General features: G+C 42.2%; 1 protein-coding gene across 2 annotated transcripts in view; it reads left to right on the top strand.

Moving 5' to 3' along the window:
• The window catches only part of PRKN (parkin RBR E3 ubiquitin protein ligase), a 1122166-nt gene that overhangs the window by 1104373 nt on the left and 3654 nt on the right, over positions 1–14139 (top strand). For both annotated transcript variants that reach the window (XM_080941626.1, XM_080941625.1), the window contains exon 11: positions 3303–3420. In XM_080941626.1, the coding sequence (XP_080797752.1) occupies positions 3303–3420 (118 nt within the window). The remainder of the gene's footprint in view (positions 1–3302; positions 3421–14139) is intronic.

Genomic DNA, 14139 nt, shown 5'->3' with positions numbered 1-14139 from the left:
ACCACTGAGCAATCTCTCCAGCCCCTCCACTACCATCTTCAAATGCTCTCTTACAACACGCTTAGCTCTGGCCTTGGTGGAAGTCAGTACTCTGCTAAGAATACATTTTTTTATTTTATCATGTTCTGGAGCTCAAATCTACAGGGAAAAAGGCCACAGAGTCAATTCAAATTATAATTAAATGAATTTATTAATTACTACTAGCAGGACCACAGCCATAGTGAAGGCTTGCCATGAAAAGGAGGAAGGGAGGAAGGCGGGCACCACAATTACTACTTCGTTTTTTTTTCCCCCCTTGGTACGCCCAGCTGAGTGAAAAACTGTGTCACTCCCCTCAGCTAGTGAGGAACCGGCCCTCCCATTCCCTGTCACATACGGACAAGCAGGTTTACAAAAGCCAGAGCAACCGGTAATTTGGTATTTATGATCCTGGGGAGGGGGCCGGGAGTCAAAGCTGTAAGGAAGTTATCTTTTAGGAATGCAGAATATGTGTGTGTTTTCTTTAGTGATCACAATTAAATATTCATAAGGTTAGGTCAGATGCAGAGGTTGGTAATAATTGGTTATTAAGGGGACAACAGTCCAAGATCATTGTGGCTCTGAATCTGTGATATTCTGTCCCTTTATAATCAAAAGGTTCTGGTTAGCCAGTCAGCCTGCATAATCTGTACTGTCAGTGTGGCTTTGTTAGAGACCTTAAATTCATGTCTATAGCCTGTCACCTATATTATTATGAAGCTGTATAGATAGCTTAATTTTTACATCATAATATATAAAGTAGACACACATGCACACCCACCCACTTTGGGAAGCAGGTTCGTGCTAACTCGGAGATCCCTGTCAGCTTCCTTTCTTTGTTCTCCATTCTGTCCAGTCCAGGCCCCAGCTTCATGGGACAATACCATTCTACCATTCACATTCAGCCTGGGCCTGCCTTCCTCAGCTAACCCTCTATGGAAACGCCTTTGCCTAAATACTCAGAGGTGCATCTCCTAGGTGATTCTAAAGCCAGTCAGGTTAACAATGAAGAAGAGCTACTCAAATCACCAGGCCTTAGGACAGACTGAAGACACGTATATTAAGGTTGAAATGCATGTTAAGGTTAAAGTGCGTGTCAGGTACCAGATCTTAAAACAGTCCTCTTTAGCCACAGCTTCATCACCAGGCTCCCATCTATAGGATATGCCAGAGCTAAAGGATGCTTGCAGGGACCTAGGGTTCAGCAATAAAGCTGCCTATCTCTCCTCTAACAAAGTGCTCAGAAATCACAGAAGTCCCTTTGCCCTTCAGGACGATGACCTTAGCACACGCAGAAGTTAACAAAAATGGGTTGGCACCAGTGACCAGCCCTTGGCCAGTCTCACCTTGGTACCAAACACCAACATCATGAACACATCTCTTCCTTGTGCTCCCATGTCTCATGGGGTCCTATTCCAGATGACTGTCACTTACTCAGCTACCACTGAGTCCCCTCCCGTTACCCAGGCACCAAGCCAAGGGCTGGAATTACAAGGATGACTCAAACATGACCTTGGTCTGCAGGGACTCACTTTCTGCTGGAGAAACAGAAACATAAATATCAAGGTCTTTACCAAAGCTGCAAAATGCTGTAACTTAGAAATAAGTACCGTTTCCTCCTGGGAACTTTAACAACCAAAGGGCTAGACTATGAAATGAAAGAGGGATTATTGATTCTAATTGAAGTTAGATTCAGCTCACGTTGGGTCTCAACAGGAACCCAACCTCACTGTGAAAATGGGGGTGGGGGATGCTAAGCCTTCTGACCATAGATAACTGACCATCACTTCTGCTGACAGGGGACAGGCCCCAGCAGGGTTTGGCTCTCAAGCCCAGTGCCTCACACTGGAAACTTGCTAGTGAGCATCTGTGCATAAGGTTGGCAACCTTCAGGACTATAAAGTTGTTGCATTTAGTTAGCACCAATGCTGCCGAGAACCCTGGAAATATTTTTTAATCACTATCCAAGTTAATAAAATGACTCACATGCTTGCATTAAAAAAAAAAAAGATAAATAAAAATGCCACAGACGTCTAGGTGGAGGGACTCCATTTGGAGTAACATTTTGAGATACAGTTCCAGATCACAGCGCTTTATACTAAAAATAAAAATGACCAGTTCCTCCTCTACATGGATTAGCCAGTTCTTGAAGTAAGCAGAAAGTGTGAGGGCGTCTGACCAACTAGGCAGGTGCTAAAGGAAGCACCCATCTGCACTGGCTCTTCTGGAGTCCCTGCCCCAGCTGAGGATGTTCTGTTCAGTTTTCAACAGGATTAGGTGTTCAACATATAAATTTGGGGGCATGGGGGAAGGCAGCTACCCCATAGCAAGCAGCTAAGAGTCAAGGATGATCTAGCCCTTGATGACATGAATTTGGTAGCAAAGCCATCATGGCTTCCGATATTATAGACCCTGAAGGAATTAAAGTTATCAGCCAAGGACACATGTCACATGCTCATTGTAAGAAGCATGTGAAAATGAACCCCCTAGCCCTTAGCGTCCCATGTTTTATATTTCCGCCCAAGAGAACTCATAGAGAGAATAAGGAGTCCTTGCCCAAGTCTTGCATCTGAGTGGATCTGAACCCAGACAGCTGCTCTAAGAGCCCACAGTCCTAATTTCTGCTGTCCCCAACTACTGAAAGTCAGCCTGTCTTTCACCTCCTTGCTCTCTCTCTCTCTCTCTCTCTCTCTCTCTCTCTCTCTCTCTCTCTCTCTCTCTCTCTCTCTCTCTCTCTCTCTCTCTCCTGTGCCTTCTGGCATAGCACCCATTTTCCAGGGTCAAGAAGGAAGCAGAGAAAAATGCAGAAGGGAGTTGAGAAGTGAAGACTGTAGAATCACAGACACTCCCCCACTCACATAACTGTCTGGCGGCCATCAGTGACTCTGAGCCTCAGAGATGACAGCTAACATGTTCCCTTCACACCCGAAAAAAGGGTCTATCGAGAGGCACGTGAAAGTGTTTATCAGCTGCTCACTTGCTACATATTATTTATTACAACCACATAAAATCCTCAGAACAGAGAGCTCTATGCTAGAAAATTGAGCAATCTTTTCTGAGCCATCTTTCTTAGCTCCTAAGCATATGCCCAAGTGCCAAAACCACAGTGCCCACGCATGCCCAATGGCTGTCTGGTACTTGTCAAACAAGTTAACATTTGAGCTTGCCTGAAGGCACTTTCATCTCTGAGGTGTGTCTACACCGGCACTTCAAGGAATGCAGACTTCAATCCCAGTAATAAAGTCTCAAATCTGAGCTGCTCTTGTCTCTATCGATCCATCCAGGCCTACCGGGTGGATGAAAGAGCCGCCGAGCAAGCTCGCTGGGAGGAGGCCTCCAAGGAAACTATCAAGAAAACCACCAAGCCTTGTCCTCGCTGTAATGTGCCGATTGAAAAAAACGGTGAGTGGGGACGGGACCAAGAGCCAGAAGAGTGCTGGGGCCTCCTGCATGGTGGCCTTGGGTGGCAGTGAAGGATTCTGGGAGAATTCACAGCCTGGGGCCTTCTGCATGGTGGCCTTGGGTGGCAGTGAAGGATTCTGGGAGAATTCACAGCCTGGGGCCTCCTGCATGGTGGCCTTGGGTGGCAGTGAAGGATTCTGGGAGAATTCACAGCCTGGGGCCTCCTGCATGGTGGTCTCGGGTGGCAGTGAAGGCTTCTGGGAGGATCCACAGCCTGGGGCCTCCTACATGGTGGTCTCGGGTGGCAGACTATTGTTCTGGGAGGATCCACAGCCTGGAGCCCTCTGCATGGTGGCCTCAGGTGGCAGGCAGTGAAGGCTTCTGGGAGGGTGCCCAGCCTGAGGCCAGCTAGGCAGTGTGAGCGCCAGGACTTCAGTATGAAACTTCTCAACCTCCAAAACCCACATTCCACTCAAAGGAACCTAGTTGCTTCGCAGGCATTTGGGATGCTCTCTCACGCTGACGCATGCTGTGAGAAGGGCCATAGTAGCAGCTTCCAAGGTGGTTTCTGTGGGATGAAATTCTACCCGTGGACTGGAAGCTGAGGTGGTAAACGAAACTTTCTGATGAGATGGCGGCCAGCAGTGGGTGACATCATCAGGGTTTGGTCCAAGAACATTGAAAAGACTCACAAGATACACTAGTGACCCTTCTTATAAATGACATCAGCCAGTAGGCATCCGATGAGTCATCCACTGTTATAACAACACGAAAGCCCAATGTCCATACAAAGAGTCCTCCACCGGTCCAGGGAGTCCAGACCGAGTGTTGCCATGTCAACCCCGTTTGTTAGGTGATGCTGTCTACATGTTCTCTCCTGGAGAATAATAACAGAAATGACTAATTTGTGAGGAGTGCTTGCTAAGTGCTGATCCTGAGTCCTCTGTAAGGACAGAGCATTTACTCCTCACAGGTTACTTGAGGACGGTGCTATTAGGGTCAACATTCCAAGCATGAATCAACGCAATAAAGCATTTCAGACTCTCTCTGGTAAAGAAAAAGGGTTAGATTTATTTAATCAGCTTTTTCCCGAAACTTTTGGCGGTAAACCTCCCCTCCCCGGCCCAGCATGCACACACACCCTATCACTCTTGTCAATACCCTGGAAGGGTAGACCTTGCTTTCCTGCTTGTGTTCCTATGGCAGGGGAGGCAAAGCCATAAATGATACGGGTACTGCCTCCTCTGTTCTAATGTCAACATTACTGGGCTTCGGGAAGGGGCTTTCTCTTACACCTCCCAGCAAATCTTTTGTGATGTTTGAGAATTTTAAACAACCGATTGGTAATATCTCTGAATGAGACAAAATGAGGGCTGGCCAAGTTTTCTTAGAATGTTCCATTTTGCAGTCAACAGACCTGAGAGCAAACACATTCCTGTTCAGACGTCTCTTCTTACGCCCAGGCATTGTCCCATTAGGACTGTCCCTTCCGGATTGGTGCAGTCCCATCTACTGCCCTCAATAATCCTGGAGACACGTGGAAACCCCAGAGATCTTAGACTAAAAGATGCACCCCTCACCCCTCCAGCAGGCATGGGCCAGAGCCCTTGGCCTCTGAGAGACTGGGGGTCAACTCAGCTCTAACATGATCTGTCTCTGCTTACCACGTCCTTAAAGTGCAGCTTGGGGTCCCCTTGAGCATTTGCTGAGCATGTTTTTTGCAACTATTGGCCCTCCACCCAGACCTATGTTTTCAGGCTTACACCAAGGTCTCCCAGAAGACTTAGGGCTATGCCTGCAAGGCCTATGCACTGGCAAGCATCCCTCAAAGCTATGCACAGCACTTCCTGCCCACCCCCAGTCCACAGCACATGCCATGCAAAGGACCTCTGAAAGAAGGACCAGCCACCAGCATCATTTAAGGACAGTGCCTTCCTCCAAGAGACACAAGAACCGCGGTGAGCTGCTGAAGCAAAACACAGCTATTCTTCCAAAGGGAACAAGAGAGTGTTGCTTCTGAGTCAAACTCGAGTGAGCACGGCGCGGGACACAGATCTGTTCCTCTGCGGAAGAGGCGACGCAGACTTTTAGAGTCATTGAACAAAGACAAAAGATTCAGAAGCCTGTGCTTTTATTTACTAGGTAGATTGGCAGGGACATCCTATGGGTTGGGTACAGCAAAGAAGACTCTGCTCCACAGTCCTGGGGTGCTGTCAGATCACAGCCTAAGCCCGAGGGCTGGAAGAAGCCAGCGGTGTGCTGAGTTTACCAGTATGGTCTGTTCTGGAAGTTTTGCCTGGTAGACACGAAGCCATTAGGTCAGGTGTAGAAACCCGTGGTGAGAGATTGTTAAGGGGCACAGGGCAGCCCAAGGCCCCACTGACTCTCAACCTGTAGCATTCTACCATCCCACATTCACAAAGCAAAGTCAATCATTCTGCCAGATCTGTACTGCAGAGGAGGGTATTTTCAGGGACTATCAGTCTGTACCACCGAGGAGAGCATTCTGGTGCCCCTGGAGGCTCTCCACCTTACTCACCCTGAGAATCAGTGCCCTCACACCTCCCATGGCCACAACCTGGACTTTCTCATTACCATCTTTCCTTTTTCCTTTATTGTTGTCAGTGTGTTGCTTCGACTTTGGGGAGAATTTTGAGACTCTGATCCCTTCCATTTTGCTTCCCATATTTGTTTGGCTCCCAGGGACTTCCTGTGTGGCCTGTGCTGGGTTTGAGGACTGGAGTATACTTCTATATATATAAGAGATGCCACGGTCCAGCCTGGGCTGGAAGAGGATTTCTGAGAGAAGGGGTATTTTCGAGCAGCGAAAGAAAAGACTCGAAGTTAAATCGTGGGTCCAAGCTGGCGGCCTATGTTCTACTCAAGATTGCTCCTTACACCGTGCTCGGCAGATAACTCTGGGCTCTGTAATCGGCTTGAGACAGCTTTCCAGACAGCCCTCCCCCTCCCCTCTGTGTGTGTGTGTGTGTGTGTGTGTGTGTGTGTGTTCTGTTCTAAACACCTTTTTTTTTCTTTTTGCTATTCTAAAATAACTCTCTGGTTAGGAAAGCTAGCTTTCTGCTCAAGACAACTCTCTCTGGTAGTAAATATTCTAAAAGCTCTATAGATAAATCATGGGTTTTCTGACCAAAGTCAGAAAAGCTGCTATTAAAAAAGTATTTTTATTATATATATATATATATATATATATATATATGTATATATATAAGTATATATATGTATATGTGTGTATGTATGTATGTATATATATGTATATACATATATGTATATATATATATATATATATATATATATATATATATATATATATATATATATATATCAGATCTTCTGACCAATTCTGAAATCCTGCTAGAAAAATTCTAAAAGTAATTCTTGGGGTTTCCAATCAAAACCAGAAAGCCATTAAAAAATAAGAAAAAGAAGAAGAAAAAACTCTAAAAGATCTGTGTCTGCTCTTCGGACAGCCTTCTCAGAGCTTCTCTGGGTGTCTGCGAGCAAACATCCTAGAAGAGCTGTGTCAGCTCTCTAAGTAATTCTTGGGGTTTCTGAAAAAGAAATCCTGTTAGAACATAATTCTAAAAGAGCTATGAAAACTTTAAAGGAGCTGTATTCTCTCTCCATGATTTTCTAAGTAAAATCAGAAATCCTGTTTTAAAGAATTCTTGAGGAGCGATATTCCAGTGATCTCCAGATAGCTCAGTTCTTGATAGAAAAAAAAATCTAAAAATCGAAAAAGAACTGCTGTAACTTTCTGCTAGCTGATCTCGCACAGACCGAAAGCTCAGTTTTTTATTTACATATCAATTCAGTTATTTATTTATTTCAGGTTTCCTCCAGACTGTCCCAGGAATCTGCATTCCATGACCTTTACCCCTTAACTCTTAGGAAAAAGACTGAAAGCTCAGGAACAGACAATAAGATGGCTGGGTCGACCCCGCCTTGGAAAACTACCATTCTGATCATGCCTGGACCTGAAATTGCTCTGTCCCCAGGCTGACCTTGAACTCAGGAATCTGACTGCATTTGTATCTTCCTGTCTTTGTATCTTTCTGACAAGCAGGCTCATAGAATAGCTGCCTCTGTCCCTTTAGATCCGTAAAGCTCCTTATATAATTCATACTGCATCCTTATATTTTTGCATAGTTGAGACATAGATTTTTTTTTCCAGCTCATGTATGTAGAGTTCTTTTCCTTAAGGGCTGTTTTGAAGGTGCCAGCATTCACCGTTCTGCTGAGACATTAGCCACACCTTCGTTTTCCTCCTGCTGTCTCTGATTATCACAGTCATTGATGTTAACAGGGAGGACATTCCTCGGAGGAACTTGAAAGTGTGTATATTATTGTACAAGCAAGCCCTATGCCCACAGCAGCCATGGACACTTGTGGAGGCTCAAGCCCTGTTGGCCCTGTCCCAGGGCAGTAGCCATGTGGTTGCACCCACACCAAGGCCACGCAGGACTCAGCAAAGCGAGCTCCTGATGAAACTCTCTCCATCCCTCCTCCTGACCCACAGTGAGCACTGCCTTCTACAGAGACAAGTTACAATGTTAGCCTTTTGGATGTGTGAGGAATGAGAGAAAAACAAACGATCCTCACTCACTCGGTGTAATTTGTAAGCTTAGCAAGTCTTCAGGTGTTGCCTAATATCCTGTAAGATATTTTAGAGAGATTTAAACGATGTCACATAGTCGCACTATTCTAATGTATTGTGTACACCCTAAGACATGGCTGTGAATATAACAATGGCCCTGTCTTTAATGGCAAGTATTTTTAAATGTTCTCTACTTTTCACATACCTGGAGTTTTTTAGCATCCTTCCAGCAAACCAAAACCAGGTGGAAAATGTTTTTTTTTTTTTTTTTAAATGTGTTATCCCAAGACAAATGGCTGTGAGCCCAGAAATATTTGAGACAGGTGTTAGCTCTCATGTGAACTTTCTATTAATAAAAGTTTTACAGTCCTGAGGCAACTACTTGGATGCCTTGGTGCAAAAAAAAAAAAAAAAAAGAAAAAAGAAAAAAAAAAAAAGCCAACAAGATAATTGGTAAAAATGCATAACAGAGGGCTGGAGAGATGACTCAGCGGTTAAGAGCACTGACTACTCTTCCAAAGGTCTTGAGTTCAAATCCCAGCAATCACATGGTGGCTCACAGCCATCTGTAATGAGATCCGATACCCTCTTGTGGTGTGTCTGAAGCTAGCTGCAGTGTACTTATATAGAATAAATAAATCGTTTAAGAAAAAAATGGATAACAGCCCATTCAGAGTCGAGCAGCGCTTGAGTAGACACTGCTTTGCTTGGATCTCAGTTCTCTGCTGGCAACTTCACGGTCCCCCTGCCTCCCGTGGGGCACTGGGTGTCTGAGCCCAGGAACCAACAGCAACCAAAGGGAGGAAGCAATCTAAAAGAGGTCCCTCGATAAGGGGACTCCATCGCCCATGGAAAAGACAGCCCCTGTTCTAAGAGGAATACTGGGTGTCTCAGCTCTTCCTCCTTGACGGAGCTTCACCTTGAGACACTTCTCCAGGAGAGCCATGCTCCAGCCTCAGCATTCTCAAGCTGTAATGTAGGACACTTAGCACACGTACCTCACAAGAGCTTCCTTTCTTACTTCTTGTTTTCGTTTTCACTTTTTAAGACAAGGTACCAGGTAAGCTAGGGTGACCTGGAACACAACCTGTAGCTGAGTATGACATTGAATCCCTGATCCTCCTGCAGCCAAACTCCTGAGTTTGGGGGCACCACACGTGTGAAACACCATGCCTGGTTTATACAGTGCTGAGGACCAAACCCTAGTGCTCCACATATGCTGAGCTGAACCCTGTGAATACCACAGAGGAACGTACGCTCTATTAAAAGTAGTATAAGGTCCCAACTCCTGTTGATAAATTTTGCTGAGCCAAGTAACACTAAATATGGAAAATAAATAAATAGACATGAACCCCAGTATGGGTATGTTATATACTAAGTTTAATATGAATTTAAAATCATGAGTTTATTTTTTCTTACAACTTTATTTTAAAAAGAGAGATACATGTATAAGTTTTTAAAAGCATTTTGGCATAAAACTATATGAATATATTTTTGTCATAACTTGATTCCTTTAAAGGTTTGATAGTATGCATTGAAATCTTACTAGTTACTGTAAGCATAAAGTACATGTAGAATAGAACGTAACTTGGAAACAGTCAAAATTTTCTTGGTGTGTATAGATTAAACATAATGATTTTTGAATATCAAAAATTGCCACAAGGCTATATTCTTAGCTCTTGGATTATTAATGATTTAAAGTCTATGTGTACCACATTCTGAAAGGGTGCTATACACTTTTATTTTTTTCTAAGAAGGACTGAGGGTTTCACTTTTTGCCCCCCCCCCCTTTTTGAGCTTCATATGGCCTGTGAATTGTTTCTGGGGTATTCAGAGCTCTCTGGGGCTAGTATCCAATTATCAGTGACTGCATATTATGTCTGTTCTTTTGTGACTGGGTTACCTCACTCAGGATGATATTCTCTAGATGCATCCATTTTCCTAGGAATTTTATAAAGTCATTGTTTCTGATAGCTGAGTATTACTCCATTGTATAAATATACCACAATTTTTGTATTCATTCATCTACTGAAGGACATCTGGGTTCTTTCCAGCTTCTGGCTATTATAACTAGGGCTGCTATGAACATGGTAGAGCATGTGTCCTTATTGTATGTTGAAGCATCTCTGGGGTATATGCCCAGAAGTGGAATAACTGGGTCTTCAGGTAGGACGATGTCCAATTTTCTGAGGAACTGCCAGACTGATTTCCAGATTGGTTGTACTAGCTTACAACCCCACCAACAGTGGAGAAGTGTTCCTCTTTCTTCACATCCTCGCCAGCATCTGCTGTCATCTGACTTTTTGATCTTCGCCATTCTGACTGGTGTGAGGTAGAATCTCAGGGTTGTTTTGATTTTTATTTCCCTGATGACTAGGGATGTTGAACACTTCCTTAGATGCTTCTCAGCCATTTGATATTCTTCAATTGAGAACGTTTTGTTTAGCTCTGTAGCTCATTTTTTTAAAAATAGGATTGTTTGATTCTCTGACATCTAACTTCTTGAGTTCTTTGTAGATATTGGATATTAGACCTCTATCAGATGTGGGATTGGTAAAGATCTTTTCCCAATCTGTTGGCTGCTGTTTTGTTTTCTTGACAATATCCTTAGCCTTACAGAAACTTTGCAATCTCATTAAGTTCCATTTCTTGATCCTTTGTCTTAGAGTACAAGCCATTGGTGTTCTGTTCAGAAAAATTTCTCCTGTGCCTATGTGTTCTAAGGGTTTCCCTATTTTCTTTTCTAATAGTTTCATTGTACCTGGTTTAATGTGGAGATCTTTGGTTCACTTGCACTTGAGCTTTGTACAAGGAGATAAGAAAGGGTCTATTTTCATTCTTCTGCATGCTGAGTGCCAGTTGAGCCAACACCATTTGTTAAGAGGCTGTCCTTTTTCCAATGAATGTTTTCAGCTCCTTTGTCAAAGATCAAGTGACCATATTGTAAGAATTCATTTCTGGATCTTCTATTCTGTTTCATTGATCTACGTGCCTATCTCTGTACCAGTAACATGCGGTTTTTAACATAATTGCCTTGTAATATAGCTTGAGGTCAGGGATGGTGATTTCCACAGATGTTTTCTTGTTATTGAGAATAGATTTTGATATTCTAGGTTTTTTGTTATTCCAGATGAATTTGCAAATTGCTCTTTTCAACTCTATGAAGAATTGAGTTGGAATTTTGATGGGGATTGCATTGAATCTGTAGATTGCTTTTGGTAAGATAGCCATTTTTAAAATGTTAATCCTTCCAATCCAGGAGCATGGGAGATCTTTCCATCATCTGAGATCTCCTTCAATTTCCTTCTTCATAGATTTGAAGTTCTTGTCATACAGGTCCTTCACTTGCTTAGTTAGAGTCACACCAAGGTATTTCATATAGTTTGTAACTGTTGTGAAGGGTATCTTTTCCCTAATTTCTTTCTCAGCATGTTTGTCTTTTGAGTAGAGGAAAGCTACTGATTTTTGTTAGTTAATTTTATATTCAACCACTTTGCTGAAGTTGTTTATCAGCTGTAAAAGTTCTCTGGTGAAATTTTTGGGGTCACTTAAGTATACTATCATGTCATCTGCAAATAGTGATACTTTTACTTCTTCCTTTCTGATTTGTATCCCTTTGATTCCCTTTTGCTGTCTAATTGCTCTGGCCAGAACTTCCAGTACTACGTTGAATAGGTAGGGGGAGAGTGGGAAGCCTGGTCTAGTCCGTGATTTTAGTGGGATTGCTTCAAGTTTCTCACCATTTAGTTAGATGTTGGTATTGGTTTGCTGTATATTGCTTTTATTATGTTTAGGTATGGGCCTTGGATTCCTGCTCTTTCCAAGACTTTTAACATGAAGGGGTGTTGAGTTTTGTCAAATGCTTTCTCAGCATCTAGTGAGATGACCATGTGGTTTTTTTTCTTTGAGTTTGTTTATATGGTGGATTACGTTGATAGATTTCTGTATATTAAACCAACCCTGCATCCCAGGAATGAAGCCTACTGATGATGGTGAATGTGAATGTTTTGATGTGTTCTTGGATTCGGTTTGCAAGAATTTTATTGAGTATTTTTGCATCAATGTTCATAAGGAAGATTGGTCTGAAGTTCTCTTTCCTTGTAGGGTCTTTGTGTGGTTTAGTAATGAGGGTTATTGTGGCTTCAAAGTGAGTTAGGTAGTGTTCCATCTGACTCCATTTTGTGGAATAATTTGGAGAGCATTGGTATTAGGTCTTCAATAAATGTCTGATAGAATTCTGCACTGAACCCATCTGGTTCTGGACTTTTTTTTGGTTGGGAAGCTTTTGATGACTGTTTCTATTTCTTTAGGTATTATGGGATTGTTTATATGGTTTACCTGGTCCTGGTTTAACTTTGGTATCTGGTATCTGTCTAGGAATTCATACATTTCATCCAGGTTTTCCAGCTTTGTTGAGTATAGGCTTTTGTAGTAGGATCTGATGATTTCTTGAATTTCCTCAGTTTCAGTTGTTATGTCTCCACTTTCATTTCTGATTTTGTTAATTTGGATACTCTCTGTTTGCCCTCTAGTTAGTCTGGCTAAGGGTTTATCAATCTTGTTAATTTTCTCAAAGAGCCAGCTCTTGGTTTTGTTGATTCCTTGAATGGTTCTTTTTGTTTCTATTTGGTCAATTTCTGCTCTGAGTTTGATTATTTCTTGCCGTCTACTCCTCTTGGATGTATCTGCTTCCATTTGTTCTAGAGCTTTCAACTGTGCTGTCAAGTTGCTAGTGTATGCTCTGTCCATTTTTTTTTAATTTTTTGGAGGCACTCAGAGCTATGAGTTTTCCTCTTAGTACTGCTTTCATTGCATCCCATAGGTTTGTTTATGTTGTGCTTTCATTCTCATTAAATTCTAGAAAATCCTTAATTTCTTTCTTTATTTCTTCTTTGACCATGCTATCATTGAGTAAGCATTGTTCAGCTTCCATGTGTATATGGGCTTTTTGTTGTCTTTGTTGTTATTAAAGACCAACCTTAGTCCATGGTGATCTGATAGAATGCATGAGAGTATTTCAATCTTCTTATATCTATTGAGGCTTGTTTTGTGACTGACTATATGATCAATTTTGGAGAAGGTGCTGTGAAGTACTGAGAAGAAGGTATATTCTTTTGTTTTAGGATGAAATGTTCTGTTGGTTTCTGTTAATTCTAATTGGTTCATAACCTCTGCTAGTTTCACTGCATCTTTGTTCAGTTTCTGCTTCCATGATCTGTCCATTGCTGAGAATGGGTTGTTGAAGTCTCCCACTATTATTGTGTGTGGTGCAATGTATGTTTTGAGCTTTAGTAGAATTTCTTTTATGAATATGGGTGCTCTTGTATTTGGAACATATACGTTAAGGATTGAGAATTCATTTTGATAGATTTTCCCTGTAATGAGTAAAAAGTGTCCTTCCTTATCTTTTTTGATAACTTTTGGTTGAAAATCTACTTTATTTGATATTAGAATGGCCACTCCAGCTTGTTTCTTGAGGCCGTTTGCTTGGAAGGTTTTTCCCCAGCCTTTTACTCTAAGATAGTATCTGTCTTTGTCTCTGAGATGAATTTCCTATATGTAGCAAAATGCTGGATTCTGTTTATATATCTTGTCTGATAGTCTATGTCTCTTTATTGGGGAATTGAGTCCATTTATGTTAACAGATATTAAGGAATAGTGATTGCTGTTTCCTGCTATTTTTGCTTTTATAGGTAGAATTATGTCTGTGTGTCTTTCTTCTTTATTTATTTAGTTTCTTGCTTAGTTATTTTCTTGCTTTTTCTAGGATGTAGTTTCCCTCCCTGTATTGGGTTTTTCATCAATTATTCTTTGTAGGGCTGGGTTTGTGTTCAGATATTGTGTAAATTTAGTTTTGTCCTGGTCTCTCCATCTATGGTGACTGAGAGTTTTGCTGGATTTAGTAACCTGGGCTGACATTTGTTTTCTCTTAGTGTCTGCATGATGTCTGTCCAGGATCTTCTAGCTTTCATAGTTTCTGTTGAGAAGTCGGGTGTAATTCTGATTGGTCTGCCTTTATATGTTACATGACCTTTTTCCCTTACTGATTTTAGTATTCTTTCTTTGTTTTGAACACTTGTTGTTTTATTATGTGTTGGAAAGAG

Source organism: Micromys minutus (genome assembly GCF_963924665.1).
Source record: "Micromys minutus genome assembly, chromosome: 30".
NCBI classification, from domain to species: domain Eukaryota; kingdom Metazoa; phylum Chordata; class Mammalia; order Rodentia; family Muridae; genus Micromys; species Micromys minutus.
The sequence above is the reverse complement of the archived record's forward strand: the minus strand, read 5'-3'. Positions and strand labels throughout refer to the sequence as shown.